This window comes from Mus caroli, unplaced genomic scaffold (assembly GCF_978045245.1).
Source record: "Mus caroli unplaced genomic scaffold, Mus_caroli_1 scaffold_4, whole genome shotgun sequence".
Taxonomy (NCBI): domain Eukaryota; kingdom Metazoa; phylum Chordata; class Mammalia; order Rodentia; family Muridae; genus Mus; species Mus caroli.
Window position 1 is genome coordinate 74,613,484 of NW_028227259.1, and position 13,888 is coordinate 74,627,371.

Genomic DNA, 13,888 nt, shown 5'->3' on the forward strand with positions numbered 1-13,888 from the left:
GACAATGGACATGACTACCATATAGCAAATGGGTCAGAAGCATAAATGGTTCAGCAAGGATGCGCTGAACCAAGAGGTCTCTGGTAGCGTGGGTGGGCTAGAGCATGGGAGCGTGAGATTTCATGGCACTACGAAGAACGGTGTGCAGTTTCAGTCTCATGAAATGCTCATGTTTAGAATTTTCCATTTACTGTTACCAAACTGTGGGTAACTGGGCCACCTAGACTGTGGAAAGGGAAATATTACATAAGAGAGAACAAACGTGAATATTAAAATCTGCTTTGGCTGGTTGTCAGATTCCAGTTTTATTTAGTGTTATGCTGCTGCCCAGAAGTCGGAGCTTACAGGGCTGCCAGTTTGGCTCGCCCACTCCCTCTCCTCTCTTAACCCAAACTACAAAACTGTCTGTGACTCTCACAACTCAAACTCATGCTTACATTTCTGCTCTAGATTCTGACAACTGAAGCAGCAGCTGGAGGTTGAAATCTATCACCTTGTTAATTTAGCAAGTCTACAACAAGCTAGGAGCTTTTTTCTTCCTGGATGTGAAGATTATCTATGTGTTCATGTCTCTGTGTTTCTGTCTGTCTATCCATCCATCACTTATCTATTCCTCTATCCATCTGTCATGCATCTATTAATCATACATCATATATCTATCTCTCTATCCACAGCACCAATCTTTCTACTCATTATCCATCAGTTATCCATTCATCACCCATCAATCTATCCATTATCCATCCATCCATAATCCATCTATCTATCCACCCATCACCAATCAATCTATCCTCACCTATTTATCTTTCTGCCCATCACACATCTATCTATCCATCACTAATATAACATCACATGCCTATTCATCCATCACCCATATATCTATTTATCCATACATCTATCACATGTCTATTGCTCCAGTCATCTGTAACCCATCTACTCTTCTGTCTATCCATCACACATTGATTTATCAGTTCATTACTCATCTATATACCTACCCACCTATCCATCATATATATCAGCTATCTATCTACCTACCTACCTATCTATCTATCTATCTATCTATCTATCTATGAATGTATCTTCTGTAGAGCTGTTCACGAATTCCTGTCAGATATTCAAAACAATGTTAAGCATTAGTGTCAGACATTTGTATCCAAGTTTAACATAAATCTCCAATGTATTGGTTAGTCCCAGGCATATGGTGTTAAGCCTAATAGGTAAAGAGGATCACACAGCTTCTCAGAAACAGTGTTTACATGTAACAGTAAATAAATTGCATATGAATATTTCACATGAATATTACTCTTTTGAAGGGGGAAAGTTTTTTTTTTAATGGGTGATGGCTTAATGGAGAATTAAATCTATGTTGCGATAAATTAGGGGTATCAAATATAACGCAGCTATTGTTCAGTAAATTCAGGGATCAGAATTTTAAAAAGTTTTTTGGAGAGAAATTTTCATTATTTTAAGATGTAAATTTGAAACAGCTTTTTCTCATACATACACACCCAAAAGAGAGGAACTGAGAGAAAGACTAAAATTTATCTCATCCTTGAACTGGTAAATTGGTGCAGTTCTTTGACACTTAAATTCAGTTCCCAAATCTTAAATTTTTTTAAATACCTTGGAAATATGCAACTGTTTTAATCAAAAGTAGACCAGCATAATGCATATTGTAAAGCATTCATAAGGTTAGCTTTGAAACAAGTGTCAGTAACTCTAGGAAAAAAAAATAATGCTTTTTTTTTAAGAAAAATTTGAGGTGAGTATAAAAAGAAAATGGAAACGTCAGCTATGTGTATATCTGGCTTTAAAATGGATTTTCAGTGGCCCGAATTATTTTTTAGAATTTTAAAACATATCCAAGCATTATTCTTGTTATACAATTTACTCTTATACACCACCATGACTCAGCTAAGCCACTGGCAAATGGGGACAGACCAGAAGGAAAAGAACAGGCCATGAATATAGGACCTTTCATGCCAAAGCCAGGGGCACAGCTTAAACTATCTTCAATATTTTCTGGGTTCCATTGACATTAAAATACACCCTTATTAATTCAAATAAATTAGTAATTCATAATACACCTAGTATAATCAAGTATGTGTATATTTTCTAAGATTTTACCTGTATGTTATCTGTAATAGTAGTAGCTATAATAGAAGGATCTAAGCCTGGTTACTTTTCCAAATGAAACATGTGTTCATTTGTAAATGCCTTGATCATTTATTAAAGATTTGATCTTTTGTTATATTCCATTTCATTATCCCTAAGGCTCTCCTTTTAATAACTGTGCTTATCATTTGATTCTGTTTTTGTTCTTAGGTAATGCATAATCTAGACCCATTTCCAGAGGCCTGAAATTCAGCCACTCCTCGCTTTAACAAAAAGCACCCATATATAGATAAAATAGAAACAAATTTGTAGACAAATACAGAAATGGATGCTCACAGCCATCCATTGGATGGAACACAGGGTCCCCAATGAAGGAGTTAGAGAAAATACCCAAGGAACTGAAAGGGTTTGCAGCCCCATAGGAGGAACAACAATATGAACTAACCAGTACCCCCAGAGCTCCCTGGGACTAAACCACCAATCAAAGAAAACACATAGTGGGACTCATGGCTCTAGCTGCATATGTAGCAAAGGATGGCCTAGTTGGTCATCAATGGGAGGAGAACCCGTTGGTCCTGTGAAGATTTTATGCCCCAGTATAGGGGAATGCCAGGGCCAGGAATGGGAGTGGGTGGGTTGGGGAGCAGGCGGCGGGGAGAGGGGATAGGGGATTTTTGAAGAGGAAACTAGGAAAGGTGATAACATTTGAAATGTAAATAAAGAAAATATCTAATAAAAATTTAAGAAAACAACAAAGTTGTAGCAGTGATTCAAGGTAGTAAAGGACCTGAGAGCTTTATGCTTCCTAAAGCCAGATGCGTCGCTTTCCTCAATGCAGGCTCTCCTAAGCCATTAGAAATGGCACTCCATATAAGCTCTATCTGCCATTCAAGTTCAAAATGATTTTTTTTGTCCTAATGGGCTATGGATCTTTCCTCTGGTTGGACAACTGTCTTCAGAATGCATCTCTAGATCAACTGTGCTCTTTATGACTAGGCTGTGCTTCTTCACTTCAGATGGCTATACCACTGATGACATCGAATTTTACTGGAATGGAGGAGAGGGAGCAGTAACTGGGGTCAATAAAATTGAGCTTCCCCAGTTTTCAATTGTTGACTACAAGATGGTGTCCAAGAAGGTGGAGTTCACAACAGGTGAAGAAGTTTCCTCACTAATAACCCGTGCGTTGTGAAAGAGAGATCGTGATTCTAATCAAATAATGATCTCTCTCTCTCTCTCTCTCTCTCTCTCTCTCTCTCTCTCTCTCTCCCTCTCTCTGTTTTCTATAACCCAGGGGCATATCCACGACTATCACTAAGTTTTCGTCTAAAGAGAAACATTGGTTACTTCATTTTGCAGACCTACATGCCTTCCACACTGATTACAATCCTGTCCTGGGTGTCGTTTTGGATCAACTATGATGCATCTGCAGCCAGAGTCGCACTAGGTAATGCATTCCAACTTTTTCTTCGCTAGTAAATGAGACCTTTGAACAAAGAGGAAATATTCAGGATCAAAAGCATGATCTCTCATTTAGCAAGTAAAGGAATTAGGCTGCAATGGGACACTTAAAAATAAAATATCCAAAATGAAGTGTAAGAATGCTTATAATGAATGTAATATCTCTCAGCACTTGACAAAAAAAATTGGAATATGTTTCCCATCATATGAGTGTTTTGTAGATTACTTGATAGAATCTCATTACATTGCATTTTCCCCAAATTTATGATGACTTCCTCTTTGTTCCCTGCTTTTGACTGTGGAAACACTTGTAACTCATTATTTTAAAATAAACACAGAGAATGCTAGAACGTATGACTGTTAGCAAGCTGCATCAATTGTCGAGAAATACTACCCTTTGATTAACTAGAGTTAAACATCTCAAACTGAGACTCTCCTTCAAATACAGCTCATTATGTTCAATAAGGCACAAACAATTCATCAGTTATATTAATGATCTGTGATCAAGACAAAATAAAAAATGCTTTCCCGTTTGTTGGAACAAAATTCAGAATTAATCTTACCATGGTTGAGTAATTGCTGAAAACTGGAAAGCTATATTTGAGACTGTAAATGGTTCTTTGGAAGGCTACAATGTGTAAAATGTGTCTGATGATCTATCCATGTGCAGTTGTGCTTCATTACTTAATACACAGAAACATATTAGATATCACTCCAGTTTCAGAGAGACAAGGGAAAGGAGGGAAACAGCGCATTTGGCTAAGTTGGATTAATTGCCCAGTATATCCTTCACACATAGACATATGGCCAGCCCTCTTCTATTGGCTGAATACATAAGCCTTGCAAACTCAAGTGACTGCAGCCTTATATCAACCTAAGGATATTCTAAGTATAAAGAACATGGACAAAGAGTTGCTCATATTTATACACAACTCCAATATAATGATATAATGTGAATATAACCCTGTGCATACGCTAAGATTTAAGAAGACTCTGGATGAGAGCCAATCTATACCCAGGAAAAATCTCTCACAAGTTTGTGCACTGTGGTTCTCTACATGTGACTCTTCAAAGCAAATGACATTTTCATTAAAGGAATGAGAGGGGCTGGAGAGACCGCCCAGTTAATTAAGTGTTTATACTGCTCTTGTAGAGAATATGAGCCCATGTTGGATGGCTCACAACCAGTTGTCGATCCAGATCTGGGGGATCTGCTGCCCTCCCTGGACTCTTTGGGCACTTGCACTCCCAAAGGCATATAATTTTTAAGAAACCAAATATAGATGAAAGATACCTGGCATATAACGATATTTTGATCTTTAAAATATAGGACTAAGATATTTTTAACATAAATAGTTTTTAAAACATTTATTTACTATTTTCTAATTTAAAATAAAAAACTAAAAGCATCAATTTAGTGACTAAATAAATAGAATAGTTATTTCTGTAAATCATATTATCTAGTGCTATGTTATAGATGAACTTTAAAGGTTTATTCAAATAAGTAAAAAAAAAATCACCTCTAAGGGAGTGCCTATCAATCCAACACACTTGAACTAATCACTGACCTGAACCTATTTTGCTTTTTTAAATAACATTTTTACTTATTCTTTGAAAATGTCTTGCATGTGTATGAAGTATTTTGATCATATCACCTCACTACTTCCCCCCCAACTCTTCCCAGGAACCTCTAACCCCTTTTCCCTTCTGACTTTGTTTATTGTTGTTGTTGTTCTTGTTGAGTTGATGATGATGATGATGATGATGGTGGTGATGATGATGATGATGACGACAGACTATGGTACATATGCACAATGTAACATAATTCAACTATAAAAAAAATAAATCCTGAAAATTGCAGGTAAATGGGTGGAAACAGAAAAAAGTTGCATCTTACCTATTACTGCTACTGCTGATGATCAGGGAGTCTACAGTCTCGAGTCCTCACTTGCCAGATGTTTGGGGCCTTTTCCCCTTCTTTTATTTCCTCCACACCATTGTTTTCACCTCCTTTCACAATCTCCAACAATCACGCTCATCTTATTTCAGATATTACCATCAAATCTTGTGGTTTATTTTAAATGCTGTAGTTAAACATCTTGCTGGGTTTTTGACCTATAGCTGGGTGACCTACATAAAGATGACTAACCTCAGAGTTTTATTTTGTGGGTTGGTTGGTTTTGGTTTTTTGAGACAGGGTCTCATGTTACACAAGCCATCCTCAAACTTGACATGTATCCAAGGCTGGTCTTGAACTCCTGATCCTCCTGTCTTTGTTTTCCAACTCATGGATTACAGACCTGCACCATCATACTCAGCTCCAAAGCTTGTCTCTATCCAACTATAAATTAAAAACAGCAAAGATAATTTCCCTCCATATTCAGTAAACTATTGTTATAGACTTTACAAATATAGAACACTGAGCTTAGGAGTCTCAATACAAACTATATGCACTAAATCTAGCTCCTCTTTGTATTTCTTTTTTCCCTGATCATTAGTCCATCATTACCATGATCAATGCATTCCACTCAGTACACTGTCACACAAGCATTATACTATTAACACTGTTTAGATTAGGCAGAGCAGATGAAACATAGCCAGCACTGAGTTTGTAGGTATTAACTTTCTTTATCAAATAGCAGACTGATTTTTTAATAACCCTTTTTCTGGCACAAGGAAATGAATTTGTTACAGGTTCTAGAAACAATAAGACCAAGGTAATTTCAAACAGCCAATGCAACGCAACATAGATCATGTTGTATGTAGAGAATACTTAATGCAAATCACAAACTGTCTTACATATCTCTTCTTTTGGCCATGCCATACATGGATGACAAGTGACCAGAAACTGTAAAATGAAACTCTGAGTTGAGGTTTAATATAGTCGCATGAGATTAAGTCAGTAACCCCAAACTGGTCACTGCCTTTGAGTCTAGCAGTGACTGCTGTGAAGATCAGGGTCACAAAGACAGATTCCAGAGGGAAATGACAGTGAAATGAAGGGATGTGACTGCACAGCACAGTGAGAGAGAGTAAGCGGTGGGATCCCAGGAACTTTATAAACTTTTAGCCTTTCTCTCTCTCTCTCTCTGTCACTCTCTCTGTCTCTGTGTGTGTGTGTGTGTGTGTGTGTGTGTGTGTGTGTGTGTGTGTGTGTGTGTGAAGGTCAGACAATAGATTTCCAAGTTGGTCCTCACCTTTGACCTTGTGGGAGTTTGTTCTGCCTTTTCACAGCCTTTTTCTTCAAAGATATAGATATAAATGATATAGATAAATATTGCTATGGATGAAGCATATATTAGCATACATGTGTGTGTGTGTGCTTATTTTTAGAGCATCATCAGCACTCCATTCTCTGTGCATTCTATGTCATGTCTTAGTAACAGAGAAAGCCTGTCATCTTGTCTTTAGAAATGTGTGAGCTTTCGTCCACCAGTGGTTGCTCGTGGTCCTGCCATCAATTGTACTGCACTGTGGCAGTACAACATAAAGGGGCAGCATTTATCTTCTTGGCTTTGGAAAACACAGCTACACCAAGGTGCCTTCAGCTTAGCTTCTGCTTTCTGTCCACAGGAATCACCACGGTGCTGACCATGACCACCATCAGCACTCACCTCAGGGAGACTTTGCCGAAGATCCCTTATGTCAAAGCGATTGACATCTATCTCATGGGATGTTTTGTGTTTGTGTTCCTGGCTCTACTGGAATACGCTTTTGTCAATTACATTTTCTTCGGAAAAGGCCCTCAGAAAAAGGGAGCGAGCAAACAAGACCAGAGTGCCAATGAAAAGAACAGACTGGAGATGAACAAAGTCCAAGTAAGGCATTGTATATTGCTAATACCGTCCCTATTATCTTTGTCAATGATGGGGTGCCCGGGAATATTTTTAACAGGAAAACATGTTTATGAACCATTATTTGTTCTTATTAAGGCCTCAGTTTACAGATCTGAGAATATTTGACTAAAGAAATTAGACTAAAAACTATATAAATTAATAGCATATGTATTAGTTTGCATGATTGTAACAAAATAGCTGAAGCAGGCTGATCTTATAAAGAAAAGGAGTTTGTTTAGCATACAGTTTTGTAGGCTGCAAGTCTGAACAGCATGATACTGACTTTGCCCACTATGGATGTTGGTAAGTTATATGTAGGGCAAAGCGATTATGTCACAAAGCAGAAATCGAGACAGAAATGTGGGACTCTCTGAGCCCCTTCCTAGGACAGCGCATTCCATTAGCTAACCACCTCTCACTAAGCTATGACTCTTGAAGATCTACTTCCCAGCACCCTCACTCTGGGAATGCAGTTTCCAACACATGAAAACCAGGGGTAAACACAAAGCCCAGACCTCAACCATAGTGTGTGCCTATGGATGAGCTTAGCCTCAAGTCCATTAAGATTGATTCTAAGTTGTGTGCAAAATTACAAGTGGAAAAACATTGAACTCTGCTCTGTAAACCAAGGGGAGAATTAGCTGACTACCCTCAGCAGAACTGGGGATATTCATGTGTGGTTAAGTCATAAGCTCAGACTCAACCACAAAAACAGTTGGATGTGGAATTTACAAACACTTCTCTCAGCATGGGGAGGGGGGAGGGGAAGGCAGAGGGGGGTGTGCTGTCAAAATTAAAATACAAAGTATTTTAAATTATAAAGTAGTTTGTAGCTCTCTTATAGATTGGAGTTATAAAACCTGGCAATTTTTTTTTAATTCTGCTTAAAGATTTTAGTGACCAAAAACAAGCAAATGACAGGAAAGCCCTGGCCTTCCAAGGAAGAGTGAATTGTACTTTGAGAACCACAGGGTGTGAGGCACACAGCTTTCCCCAGCAGCACTTCAGCAGGAAATTGCAGTTTTGTTGGCTGGATGAGTCAAAGCAGAGATGCTGATATATCCAGGGTACCTGAAGTACCTTTTCCAAAAAAAAAGTACAGTAGCCGATACTCAAACTCTGTGTATAAACCTCTTTTGGGGCTGGAGAGATGGCTCAGTGGTTAAGAGCACTGACTGCTCTTCCAGAGGTCCTGAGTTCAAATCCCAGCAACCACATGGTGGCTCACAACCATCTATAATGGGATCTGGCGCCGCTCTCTTCGGGCACACTGCTATACATGCAATTCTCATATACATAAAATAAATAATTCTTTAAAAAAATAAAAAATAAATAAACCTCCTTTGAATGTCCAGAGAAGAGGCCGAGAAGTCAAGATGGCCATTTGATGGTTCATACTGAGTGTTAGCTTGCCAGGATGTAGACTCATCTAAGACACAAGGCTCCAAATGTGCTTGGGAGGATATATCTAGTTTGGTTTAGCCCTTGATGTGCCTATGAGGGATTATCTCAGGTTGATTGAGGTTAGGTTCGTGGAAGACTTGTCCTACAGAGTATAGCACCATTCTCTGGATTTAGGTCCTGGACTGCATTTTTTTTAATTAGATATTTTCTTTATTTACATTGCAAACATTAGCCCCTTTCCTGAATTGCATTAAAAAAAAAAAGGCAGTTAGTTAAGAGAGGGAGTCCATTGCTCCCTAGTTCTCGACTGTAAATGAAACAGGACTGCAAGCTTATATCTCAGAGACTTATAGCTTTCTTAAGTTCTTTACAGCAACAGAAAAAAATTGCTAAGGCAGTCACAAGAGGAACTATGGCTAAAGACTCACAGGAAAAAAACACAAAACAACAAACAACAACAAAGAAAGAAAATCAGGTCTCACCTGGTTTCCACAGTACAGAACTCAGCACCTGGAATTAGAGTTTATTTCTAACCCATTCATATAGGAAATGTATTAAGTTTTCCATTAAATTCCCAAAATAATCCTAATTTAGGAATAAAGTTTTTGTCATAAGAATAAGGATTACAATACAATAAAACCAAGTTTCCCCCTACTCTGGGTAATATGTTAGTGATTACAGTTCCTAAAAAAAATAAAAAGACAAAATTCTCCAGGGATGATAAAACATCCCAGAGTCTCTATAATATGTCATTCCAAATATCTGGTCCATAGTAAAATATTAATATACCTGAGCAGAAACAGAAAAATGGCATCACAGCCAAGAGCAATGTAGCTTTAAGACTTTCCAATGCTGACCTTAAGAATAAGCTATAATTAATATATTTTAAAGTCTGCAGGAAGCAGAAGTACAAACTAGAACTGGAAGCAACCGAAATATTCTGAAATAAAAGAGAGATTAGATAAGGTATAGCACATTCATACCGGAGTGGTGGCGCACGCCTTTAATCCCAGCACTCGGGAGGCAGAGGCCGGTGGATTTCTGAGTTCGAGGCCAGCCTGGTCTACAAAGTGAGTTCCAGGAAAGCCAGGGCTACACAGAGAAACCCTGTATTGTCTCAAAGAAAGAAAGAAAGAAAGAAAGAAAGAAAGAAAGAAGGAAGGAAGGAAGGAAGGAAGGAAGGAAGGAAGGAAGGAAGGAAGGAAGGAAGGAAGGAAGGAAAGAAAGAAAGAAAGAAAGAAAGAAAGAAAGAAAGAAAGAAAGAAAGAAAGAAAGAAAGAAAGAAAGAAAGAAAGAAAGAAAGGAAAAAAAGAAAAACCTATTTCAGTCAGGGTTTCTATTGCTGTGATAAAACACCATGACCAAAAGCAAACTGGAGAGAAAGAGGCTCATTTCAGCTTACCTGTCCCAATTGAAACCATGAAATAGAATGGATGTAAGTCACGGGCTTGAACATGTCATTCGATGGACTACTATTACAGCCTGTGCAGTAGAAGGGATTGGTTCCAGTCCCATCACTCTGCATCTTGCTGAGCTCATTGCCCTTTGGAGATGCCTGCACTGGAACCACAGTTCTGCTTGTACTTACTTCCTCTGTTCACTGTGCCATGGAATCCTACACTTCTGCTGTGGGACTGCCATAATAGCATGTGTCCGTGTTGATGTTCCTCAGCAGTTATCTCTTATTAGACAGTAGTTTACAACGAGAGGCAACAGGGCCTTTGTCTAGTGTGTTTACTATTCTTTCCTCAGTGGCTACAATGGGATGGAACTGAAGTAAGTATGCCTTAGGAGAATGAATGAATATCAGAGAGACCTTTTCCATGAAAGATTTTAGAGTTCATTCAAATTATTGAATGACATGTTATTATGGTTTATAAATTCTCACATCTTCATGAGAAAAGGAGACAGTGACTTCTCTCCAATGCTGTCTTACTGTTCCTTTTTTTTCATTTGATGTGTGTGTGTGTGTGTGTGTGTGTGTGTGTGTGTGTGTGTGTGTATGTGTGTGTGTTGATAGGGAAGGAAATCAGTGCTCCTTTCATATTAGGCAGTGAACTCTCTGATTAATAAAGTGTTTTTATTAAACATGTTATGTGAAGCTCCAGTATTCGTTCTAAATCATCATGCCGTATACTGTTGAAAATAACCTTCAAAGGTGATTAGAGCTAAGATTTTACTGACTTCTTCATATGTAGATAGAATAATAGTTGAACGGTGTCCTAATTAGGGTTACTATTGCAGTGATGAAACATTATGATCTAAAGTAACTTGGGAAGGAAAGGGATTCTTGGCCTAAATAGCAGTATTCATCATCCAAGGAAGTAAGAAGAGGAACTTAAGCAGGCCAGGAAACTTAAGCTCCTCCTGGAGGCAGGAGCTGATGCCAAGGACAAGAGCTTTTTACTGGCTTTTTCCCCCCTGGCTTGCTCCTCCTGCTTTTTTATAGAACCTGGCCCACCTACCCACCACCAGCAATGGGCTGGCAACTCCCCACTGATGACCAATTAAGAAAGTACCCTACAGGCTTCTATGGAGGCATTTCTTAAATTGAAGTTTTTCTCCTCTTAAATGACTTTAGCTTGTGTCAAGTTGGCAGAAAACTCTTCAACACACAGTGTCCACCATCTCATGCAACTTAAAATGATCCTGCAAATGCATGGATTTGATCAATCCTGACCTCATCATCTTGTGAGCTAAGGGCTGAGAGCCGTAATGTGTCCAATAAGAAGTTTCATCTGCTCAGCATATTGTCTCCGGAAGTTAAATAATGTCAACTTTGCTATTTTGAAAATGGCTACCCTGTGGTTAAATTCAAATTTATAGAAATTATTATATTTCCCCTTAATATTCTAGCTGGGTAATCTTATTCTTCCCTATGAGATGCTCATAAAAAGCCAAACATAATTGATATGTGTCTAGTCTCCTAGACTTTTCATTTGAAAAGGCTCAAGGATTTGTCTTGGTGTCCTGGAGTGTGGAGTGACATTGTTCATTATTATCGCACATTACTTTTGATGGCCTCAGCTGGCCAGTTAGGTCAAGGGACAGCCAAACGGACACCTCGGAAGTTCAGGCCCTGTATTGATTTATACTTCCACCAGCTGCACGGAAGCATTTTTTTATATGAGTACAGCTGCTGAATCCAGACATTATGAGAGTTTCCATCTCCAAGGTGATAAAGACTGTAGATTCGTGAACCCCTTGGGCACCATTTGAAGTTGTATTTAGAGTTTTGAAAGACAGATTTCACAGCAAAACAAGACTTGAAGCAAGCTGCCTCTGGGATACTTTAATACTAACCCAGAACTTTTTTAGTTGTATATACTGGCCACTATGCCTGCATGTGTGCAAATAAATGAAGTGGATGGAATAAATGCAGGGGTGGTCGGTGACCAGAGACTACAGAAAGTCATCGTAAATCACGAAGAACACTGTGAGAATCTATGAAAGATTCCTAGCAAATTGAAGTTGCAACTCCAAAGGTTAGGATGGAGAACTTTTCTCACTGTAATTAGATGTAAGTTCTGTGATGCGGCCTCTCCTCCTACATTTCTGTTCTTTGTGGGAAATCATCCAAACACTGACAGTCAATGTTCTGCATGTGCAGTAAACTGTGTGTTGTACTGAACTCCAGAAAGCATGAAGCATGAAAAGATGAGTATTTCAGAGGTCCACATCTCATGCTTAAGTCGGGAACATACTGCTGGCCTTGGATCCTGGACCTCAGTGTTGCTCAGCATCTCCCTTCAAGGTGGCTGGAGCATGGATCCTATCTTTGATGAAACTGATTGTTTTGATTTAGCAGCTTGAACTCTACAGTTTCCACTGACAAGCCTGTGATGTTTCCTCATGAATATTACACTTCATACTTTTATCTAAACCTAGCTTGATTCACTATTTTGTTCTGTGAACATGTAGGTACCCTCCTGCTTCATCTCTTAGTTCCAATTTCCTTTAAATTGGCATTATTTTCAGTAGATATTTCTCTCACAGTAACCCCAAAAGCTCTACCTTTATCATGTCAAGATCTATAATCCCAGCCCAGCCATAAGTACTTTCTTTCTAATGCCAAACCTAATAGTAACAACCAAAATAAGCCCTGGGTCTCAGCCTATCTGTATTTAACCGACTTCGGTCACATTGTCAAGCGGAATTTGGTGTTTTTAATGAATAAAACAGAAAACACCTAATACTCAGGTCTTAGCAACACACATCTATGGAGCCTAAAGGATGCCACCAGGCCCACTGAAGCCATATGCACAATGGAATGCCAGAGTGGCTATACCAGAGGAAAGTTAGGTGGAATCAGAAAGACCATACCAACAGATATCACCACAACAAACTAAAATCCTTGTGATGTGTGGGTAAAAAGTGCAGGCTGGGAGGATGTTAACAAAGGATGAAATAAAAGTGATTCAGATTTTTTAAACAATTGTCACAGTTGATACACACACTCGTGCGCGCACACACACACACACACACACTCCTGTCTTGGCCATTGAAACTAAAACAGAGCTCAGAGAGAGGGGAGAAAGCTTGAGTTTAGGGCTCTCCTTCCTGTAAACTTTAACTGAGCTAGTCTGTAGGTTACCTAAGATTCAGTTCTAAAAGGACCAGAAAGACTTACAAGGGATGATATCTTGTCACTGGCATCTACCTATCTGAGCTAATGTCCTTTTGAGATCATTGGAGGATGTGCATAGAAGGGATGGGGAAGCCTTACAGAAAAGGTAACAGGAACCTGGCCTGGTAAGCATCTGAAGAGCACTGCAGGAGAATATAGTGGCAGGTAAAAAAATCCCTGAGCATTCAAAAAAGGGAGTGGGAAAAAACCAGAGCCAGGCACAATGGTCCACAGACGGCTTCCCAGCTCAGTGGTGGCAGGGCTGAGTCAGAAGAAATCCAATTTTGAAGCTACAGAGCTTCAAACGGGCTACAGAGCAAGACCCTTCCTCTCTTTCTCGTGAACAGACCCAGATTCTGCTTTGAGCAGAATTCTCAAGAGAAATAGCAGCGAGAAAGGTGATTGCATATGTGGTATTTAGGGACTAGGATACAAATCTTAGATTTCA

At 39.0% G+C, this 13,888-nt stretch overlaps 1 protein-coding gene across 2 annotated transcripts in view; it reads left to right on the top strand.

The window, feature by feature from the left end:
- Window positions 1-13,888, top strand: part of Gabrb1 (gamma-aminobutyric acid type A receptor subunit beta1) — a 500,511-nt gene that overhangs the window by 466,370 nt on the left and 20,253 nt on the right. For both annotated transcript variants that reach the window (XM_029477413.2, XM_021162619.3), the window contains exons 6-8: window positions 3,129-3,266; window positions 3,407-3,559; window positions 7,147-7,391. In XM_029477413.2, coding sequence (XP_029333273.1) covers window positions 3,129-3,266; window positions 3,407-3,559; window positions 7,147-7,391 — 536 coding nt within the window. The remainder of the gene's footprint in view (window positions 1-3,128; window positions 3,267-3,406; window positions 3,560-7,146; window positions 7,392-13,888) is intronic.